This window comes from Acromyrmex echinatior, chromosome 16 (genome assembly GCF_024713525.1).
Source record: "Acromyrmex echinatior isolate Ae372 chromosome 16, ASM2471352v2, whole genome shotgun sequence".
NCBI lineage: Eukaryota > Metazoa > Arthropoda > Insecta > Hymenoptera > Formicidae > Acromyrmex > Acromyrmex echinatior.
This window is the reverse complement of record NC_141867.1, coordinates 461935-471370: the sequence shown is the minus strand read 5'-3', so window position 1 is coordinate 471370 and position 9436 is coordinate 461935. Positions and strand designations below refer to the sequence as shown.

The 9436-nt window shown below is 35.2% G+C and overlaps 1 protein-coding gene across 1 annotated transcript in view; it reads left to right on the top strand.

Annotated features, from left to right (window-relative positions):
- The first annotated feature begins 3691 nt into the window (after positions 1-3691).
- Positions 3692-9436, top strand: part of Psq (pipsqueak) — a 64756-nt gene continuing 59011 nt past the window's right edge. Inside the window, exon 1 of the mRNA XM_011054507.2 lies at positions 3692-4638. Coding sequence (XP_011052809.1) covers positions 4631-4638 — 8 coding nt within the window. The 5' untranslated portion in view covers positions 3692-4630. The remainder of the gene's footprint in view (positions 4639-9436) is intronic.

Sequence of the window (9436 nt, the reverse complement as noted above, 5' to 3'; positions counted from 1 at the left end):
GCGGAATGAGAAACGTGCGATTTTCCCCGTCGAAGGACGCGAGCGTGAGAGCGCGGCAACGCGGCAACGCGACATGGCGGAACGCGACCTGATTTTCCACGAAACTTTCCACCGAGAGACGAGCGAAAGCACGCGACGAGGAGAGAAGTAGAGAACCTGAGAACGGCAGATGGGGAAAAGAAGCAGATTATTTTCCTACTCACCTATTGGCACAGTCTAAATATCACAAGAGGACGAAACTTCGGGGGGGAAAAACTACGCGTCCACTCCTCAGCGTGCACTACCCAAGCGTCATGGGTCCTTTTTACACAATAGCCCTGCCGCGAAACGCGCTAACGATCGATCAGTTTCTGCGAGAGGACAACGCCGGAACGCACGGAAACGGAGCTCGCCCCGGTCGCAGCGCTCCCAGACGCGGCGCAGAACCCGCCGATTCGCTTTCTGCGCATCGACGAAGCGACGACAGTGGGGAGGAAAGAGAACGATCCAGGAGCGTCGCCGTCGCGCGAGCGTCACGGGCACAAGACGTGACCGCGTTTCCTCCGTTTCCTCCGTTTCCTCCGTTTCCTCCGTTTCCTCGGCCGCGACTGACTGCGACGATAAGGAAGAATACTGGAACAGTCGTGTTTTCCAGAAAGAGACCGGAACAAATGCTCCGAATGATAGGCAGCAGCAAACTCGGAAAAGGCATGTTATAGCTTAAATACGTTACGTTTTTAATTAGATATTTATACCCGTTTCCTACTATGTACTAATGTACATTTTAAGAACGTGTTGAATGTATACTTTCAGAATAATGAAAAAATTACAAATTACTCTATATCGCATTTAGAAGGAATACAAAAAAATTTATCACCTGGATCCAAAGTATTTTAATAAGATGTAATATATTTTTTTATCCTAATGTGGTAAATAGAAATATATGCAATTGTATTATAAAATAATAACAGAAGTCTTAATTTTTTTATACAAATACTTTAAATGATTGTTACAGACACAATTTTAACCATAATATATATAGTTTATTTAAAGTATAAATATTAACATATTGAAAAGTAGCCAAGTACCTATATATCCTTAATATTGATTCGACTTACTTATTCATCTTTTTCTAATTCTTAGAACTAGGAAAAGATAAAGAGTAAAATTGAATCGAGATTAAAGTTAATCTATATTAGTGGAAACGACTATGAAACATTTTAATCAATAATAATCTTCATAAAGAAAATATTGAAAAAAATATTGAAAATTTTAAGTTGTTCCAATTTGTGTTCGTATCTTGAATTTTCTACACGAAATCTCGTTTATATTGATATTCACTCTACGAATGTAGATTATCTTTATTAGATTAATTTATTATTTACCTTCATCTAGTTTCTAAGAATCAGAAAAAGATAGAGTAAATTAAACTAAGATTAAAATTAACCTGTATTAGAGGGGGGAGGGGGGGGGGGAGAAATCACAGATCTAAATCAATTAAAGTTAAATATTATTAATATAAATAAAAATCACGATGACTGTGAAACATTTTAATATTTGAGATTTTTTTCTATTTATATCATAAAGCAATTATTAGACATTTTCAATAATTGTGTCATTTGATTCAAAATTGTTTACACTTCAGCTATACGAGAATGAATTTAAATTTGCAAATACTTAAGGAGATCCTAAAGATTATTAGTCATACTGTAAATAGCACTTACACACAAATGATTTACGTGTCATTGATACATCAATATCACTACATCAATATCTCACTCACGCACACCATACATACACATAAATTTTCATACAACTATAATGTTTTAATTAGACGTTTAACAATAAGTTCCCAATTTTAAGAACTCTACATTGCTTCTTTGTGCAAACTAGTGGACTACTCTATGGACTACTTTATATAGTAAGTACAGATTGTACAGTTTTTATATGAAGCATTGACTGCATTCAGCAGAGAAAACTAATTAATTAGCGCTTAGTGATTTTCTTTAATATAATTGGTTCTTGCCTTTAGTTCTTCGTTGGATTTAAGTGTAAGAATCATATTAAGAATCACTAAGCGATAACTAATATTGTCACGATGTGACAGCTCGGAGGGCCATATTGAACTAATTGTAAGAAAAATGGAACAGAACGTCTCAATTTTGAAATTTTTTATCGTTCTCGACATAAATCCTACCTCACAGACATATAAATTTAAAGGAATCCTAAAGTCGTCTGTTTTACTAATTATTTGTCAAATAAATATTTTCCTAACTGCCTTTATACATGCATATATAGATTAAAAAATCCTTCTCCGCAATTAAAATATTAGCGATAATATAGTCTAAAGTGATCTTATGTAAAAAACGAAAAAAAGTTGAAAAATTATAGTTTTGTTATCGGCTCTGACGTCAACTCGCTACAATATTTGCTTTATATTTAAATTCTATACTTTGTACATATCAAACGATTTTGAATGAGGGATTACATAAATAAACAATATTGTGTTCTTACAATTAGATGTCTGACATAAAAGATTAGTTTGTTGGAAAATTTATATGCGCGTGCAATATAGATGTAGTAGTGTGCTAGTGTAGTAGTGTGATATGTCAATAACACATGATTGTATATGTTCAAATCGTACTGAATCGGTAATACAGATGACTCTAGGATCTCCTTAAGGTAATTTGGTATTATAATGTTTAAAAAGTTACATTGTGTTTAGAAAAAAAAAATTAAATAATGTTTAATATGTCTATCCAATGAGTTCTCTACATGTACATGTATAAAATGTTTTCACATTAATATTAAATTTTCATTAAATATAAAATGATAAAATATTCAAGAATGACATATATGTATAATATATGATAGATATACAATATATATAAATTTTATATAACATATATTGTATAATATCCACAGATTAATCTATCCACAGATAGATGTTAACACATTTTATTTTGCTACTTAACTTTTGTATTTAACTATTTATGTTAGAAACTTTATATTGGATGACATTTAGTTTTTACAGACGTTTTAAAAAAAGCGCCGATCATCATAATGAGCAGAAGGGCGCCACTGAAAATTCAGACGCGAATGTCACTGTTCTTTATCGCTGTAATAGATTATACACTTTCTTGCTCGCTTTTGCCAAACTTCAGAAATATATCTCTTCAAATATATACATGTATATATGTATATCAAATATATTTTATTTTAAGTACGAATTTAACAAAGAATATAGATCTGCAAATAATCATTACAGTAGTCGACAAGCCTGTCCGTTTTGTGCCCATTCCTAATATGATTTAATTTTAATCTCCATTCAACACCAACTCTTCATCTTTTTCTTTTAAATCTAATAATTAGGAAAAGATGAAGAGTAAGTTGAACCAAGATGAAAGTTAATCTACATTGGTAGAAAAGGGGACATTAGGTTCTTGCACCGTTCATCTTTTTTCTTTTTTCCTCCAACATAAAGAGAAAGAGAGGATAAACCGTTCGAGAAGTTTCACGAAAAGAAGGAACACAGACCTATAGTGTTAAAAGTAGTGACCTCTGCTGCTCGGATACCTGCGCGCGGTTTCGGGTGCTAGGACTGTTAGGATGTTACGCGCCTGGAGGCTAACGCATCGCGTTATTGGCGAGTGGGGGTGGGGATCGGCACGACTCGGGTCGAGTGGGGGGCCAAATGGTGGGGATAAAGAGCCGAGTTTCCGTTCTAGGGCACGTTCGCGGCGTAGCGCGGCCGGCGCGGGAACGGGAGAGGCGTCAGGCGAAAGGCGGTGCGCGGGAGAAGTGGAAAGCCGGGAAGAGAGAGCCGACGAAGGGAAGAATCGGGGTCCACAACAAAATCGCTTAATCGCTTTGCGCCACCGTCCGCGACGGAGCACGGCCCATCCGTCGCTGCCACCGCCGCTGCCGCCGTCGCCGTCACCGCCGTCGCCACCGCCGCCATCGCAGTGCCCCCTAGTGTGCATGCATGCTCGACGCTGCCTCTCTCTCTCTCTCTCTCCCCTTCTTTCTCTTTTCCCCTTTCTCCCCCTTTCACCTTCTCTCGCACTGCGCCTCGATCTCCGTCTTTCTCTCCCTCTCCCTTTTCCTCTCCCTTCCTCGCCTTCTCCAGTCTCTCCCGCTGTCTCTGTTTCCCCGTGATTCGCTATGCCACTTCGGGCCGCGACGTTTTCACGGGCAATTCATGAGTGACAGCTGCCAGTGTCCAACGCGGTGCGTGCGTGTCTCTCACGGCGGTTTGACGCGGCCGATACCGGCTGTGCGTGGGTGACAGTTTACGTACGTACGTACGTACGTGCGTGCGTGCGTGCGTGCATGCGTGCATGCGTGCGTGCACGCGAGAACCGTCACTTCCGAGACGAGAAGGAGGACCGTTCTCGTTTCGCGCCCTCGCGGCGGTGTGTTTATATCATCTGATATACGGCGAAAGTGTGTGTACATCAACATCCTCGGGATCTCGGAGCAGCACGGGGTTGGCGATTACCGCGGAGCCCGGATCCACCGATCTACTTTTGCTGCTTCTGCTGCTGCTACTGCTGCTGCTACTACTACTACTACTACTACTACGACTACTACTACAACTGCTGCTACTGCTGCTGCTGCTGCTGCTGCGATTTGATTTGTGGGTCAGGTCATGGTGAGGTACGTAGCTGTCACGATTGTGAACTTTTCCGCGGAGACGATGTCATCGACAGATTGTTTTTGTTCATATTCGTCTGCTTTCGTCAATAATTTTTGTCTCAGCTTTACTCCTTAAATTCTTTAGAGTGGAATTTTAGAAATGAAGATTGAGCCAGAAAAAGAAGAATCTCGAAAAAGAGTCAATCTTTACGAGTAAGATTTCGCTTTTAAAGATTGATTCTTTTTCGAGTGATAGTTCATTCGAAGTTTTAAAGAGTGTCCACGGTATCCTTAGGCTACGTTCCGAAACGTTCTTTCTGAGGAAAATTTTACTCGATGCAATGTAATATATTTTCTTCGGAAAGAGGGCGTTTTGCAATGTAATCTAAATTCTCGACGATTCGTTTCTTCGACGCGTTTCGGGGATGCGAGTTTCAATTTTTCTCGGAATACGTTTATCGGTGCTGCGAAATTCGTTTTTATCATTAAAAGTGAGATTCAGCGAACGTTCAGAGGCGTATGTCGTTTTTCGTCTTTTTGATTATCAATGAGGCCACGTGCTTCCCGAACAAGTGCGCCAGTCAATGAGCCAATTGCGAAACGCGAATGAGCGACAATACGCGCATCGTGCCTTTGTGCGTGAAATTACATCGCTCCAATATCGTTTACGAATATCTGATTATTAGTTTTACGCTCGACTGAACCTTCACTCATTTCGATCTATTGCCGCTGCAAACGAATTTCCCGATAATCTCAAATTTATTTTTATTTACAAGTTAGTAATTTTAAAATCGATTAAAATCGAATGAAATTTATTCATTGCAATCATTTATTATTAGATGAGACTTACACGCCATATAGTTTGAAAAAATTTCTAGCTTTCAGAGAAAGTTCCCTAAAATTTTATACACGATTTTTAAAGAAATCTAAAACAACCATGAAAATGATACTCTCCATGTTTATCGAGGCAGATCGATTTGTTCCACAGGCGTATTGTTATACTGAGAAAATATTTAAATTAAATTTAAATTTTATTATATTAAATTTAAAAAAATATTTATTATTAAATTTTTAATTTATTATTAAATTAAATTTTATTTATATTAAATTTAAAAAAATATTTATTTACAGTAAACATTTATTCGATAAAAAAATATGATCAAATTAATGATGTCAAATAAAGAAATCTTTATATTTAGTAAATATTTAGTTGGTACTGTCCAAACAAATGATTTTTTTTTTTTTTTAAGTATAATATCGACGCATATCGGTACACGACGCGATTAATACTCGTTTCTACCAATGTGATTTAATTTTAACTAACGGTTCAACACTAACTCCTCTTTTTTATCTACTTCTAAGAATTAGAAAAAGATAAAAAGTAACCTAAGTCAAAATTAAAGTTAATCTACGTTGGTAGAAGCGGACATAAATCGCGTACGAGACAATAAAAGTAAAGCGCGAGGCGTCGACTTTCCTCATTTTCCCCTCACAGAGAGCTGCGGACGACCGACGAAGCCGCATTGTTTTGACTCCGTCCGTAACAACTGGACGTGCGTACGCGCGTGCGACACGATCCACCGGTGACACAATGCGCTTAACTTTCGAGACAACCTGTCGCACGAGCGTGGTGCCGATTAATCCTCGCTTTTACCAATGTGTGTAGATTAACTTTAATCTCGGTTTAATTTACCATTCTTCCTTTCCTAGTTCCAAGAATTAGAAAAAGTTGAAGAAAAATACCGATATTACGAATGAAATTTCATCGTTAAATTCCACAAAAAACAAATGGTCCAATTTATCTATTATAATAAATTTCCGATAGAAATTCAATGTTTATTACAACTAGTAATTTTGCTTTACCATCGTATAATATTAAGAAAAATTGTATGAAATTAATTGAGACTATTGAAAACAATGTAAAAAAATTAGGTAATACTACCTTGTTAGAGTTGAGAAATCGTTCTATTCCTAGTGTTGAAAAAATCGTTTTTATAAAATTGAATAATAATTTTATTAATAAAAAAATAACTAAATTGCTCAAATCAAAGAATTTGTCAAGAACAACGGGAATATTTTATTCACTAGAGCAGACAAAGACAACGTTACTGTTGCTTTAGTTCGAGATGAATACAGACAACAAATGATTAATCTACTTGATGACCAAAGCACATATACATTGGTTAATAGGGATCCTACAAGAAAAACTTACTAAAACTGTACGCTCTATGCTGACGAAATGGCGAAATAGTGGACATATTGACTCAGCTATATATAGAAAATTATACTGTAATGATAGGATTTTGCCGAAGGCCTATGGTGCTCCTAAAATTCATAAAATTGGTTATTCAATGAGAATTATTATTTCATCAATTGATAGCATGTTATATTCATTGACCTCCTTTTTACACCGGATATTCAAAGATAATATTCCTAAACTGTTTAGCCACGTACAAAATAGATACAAACTAGTCTTAATGGAGCACACTTGATGAAAACTTCTGGCTAATCTCATTGGACATGATGGCACTGTACCCATAGATTTAGCTTTGAAAAGTGTAAATGAAAGGTGGTATTTCATCTCGCGGTCTTCTAGCATTCCTAAAAATGAATTTTTGAAAGCCTTAAAGTTCGTTTTGGAATCTACATTTTTTACTTTTGATAAAAGAATTTATAAACAAGAGTTTGGGACACCTATGGGCTCTTCGTTGTCGCCCATCATTGCAGATTTAGTAATGAAAGATCTGGAGAAAGAGGCATTGGAGAGATTTGGTCACAAGTACCTTTTTATTATAGATATGTTGATGATATTGCGATGGCGGTTCCGAATCATCTTATTAATGAATTTTTCTGAATAGTTTTAACTCATTACATCTGAGAATACAATTTACCTTGGAGGTTGGAGGTGAAAGACTGAATTTTCTCGATGTCACGATCATTAATTCGAATTGTAAATTAGAGTTTAATGTATTTCATAAATCAACCTTCTCAGGACGTTATCTTAACTTTTTATCTCTTCACCTTCTTTTTCAAAAGAAGGATGTTTTGATCAACATGGTGAAGAGAGCATTTTTATTATCTCACCCCAAGTAAAGGAGGAGGATAATTTAAATTTTGTTGTTGAAACATTTTTAGACAATGACTATCCCATCAAGTTTATTTTTGACACTATTAACTACCGACTTAGATCTTTATTTAAACAAAGAAAAACTCTGATCAAACTCAATTAAATAAAAAGATAGATATTTAAATAGATAAAGGAAAAACTTCATGGTTTACTTTACCATTTGTTTATGAAAAGTATAAGAACATCATTAAAAAATCTTGATCAGGCTGTCTTTCTTCAGACTTAATAAACTGGATGGTATTATTAAGGCTCAAAAAGATTCACTTGAACATGATTTCTCAAAGAGAAATGTAGTGTACAGATAGATTGTAAAAATTGTATCCTATGTAGGACAGACTGGAAGAAAAACTATACTTGAATACTAGCATTAAGGAACACCGTAATAACATTAACAAAAAAAACTGGAAATCTGTCAGTCATCTCGGAAACACAGATTACGATTTGAACATGAATTTAATTTTGATAACACTAAAATATTAGATAATGAAAGATATTTGGGGAAAAGATTAGTGTCGGAAATGCTCAATATCAAGCTACAAGATAATGGTTGAAATACACAAAATGACACTGAATTTTTATGCCATGGTTATTTAAGCATTCTTAACAAGTTTTGAAATGACATTATTTTTTATTAATAAGGTTTTTATGAAAGAATAGAGTATGTTGATTTTAATTTTAATTTCTTGACAAATTAATTGGTGACAAAAACACAGTACATCATTATAATTGTTTAATCTACGACTTTTGAATGTGTACATGAAAATTACCATAAACATTAAATTACCATATGTGTAACTATCTTTATAATGTATATTCAAGTGTCTTAAATGTTTATTTTGTTTTGAGTTTCCTTCACTCAATATAATGTTTTCAATGCTCATTTTTGAACGAACGTTTCTTGATATCGAAGTCCATAACAATCGAATCGAATGATTTTTTTTAATTTACGTTCTGACAAATTATTATGATGTCTTACAGTGTACAGTCAAGGAGTGCAGTAGGTAAGTCTTTTCAAAATTCACTTTCCTCTTCACTACTGTCTTGGGCTAATTCTTTTTTATTCTATAGCGATCATTTAGTCGTACAGATTTCTGACAGTTGCGCTCTTAAATTTGGAATTGAGAGACTCTACTTGCTGCACTCTTCGATTTAATACATCACATGTAATTACTTCATCGCTGAGGATGGCTCGAATGGAATTGAAACATTCGATCGATATTTTATGTAAGAATTGAAATATATTATTGTGAAGATCAAACGCACCAACTTCTGCGCTATTATTGCTTTCAATCGCTCGGATATTTCTGATTGATGATTATTTCATTATCTAAAGAGCTCATTTTGTTAATTAATTTGTTGGTAAATACCGATAATCTATTCTTTTCAGCTGAGCTTCTTATAGCTCTTCAGCTCTGTTCGCATCTTTCTTCCTTTTCTCTTCAATGGATCACATGAATTACGGTGAGAAAAGGAGGAAAAATAAGCAAGGAATTAAGCTGAAATCTCGAGATCTCTATATTGATTGTGAAAAGAAAAGTATGTTTTGGTGTTTGTGATTATAATTACATAATATAGTAATTATTACATTTATTAGGAGTTCAATTTTATAACTATTATATTAATAATAATAATAATTATGTTTATAATTCTCTATGTATTAAAAATCCTTTTGACATACAGAATTACTCTCTA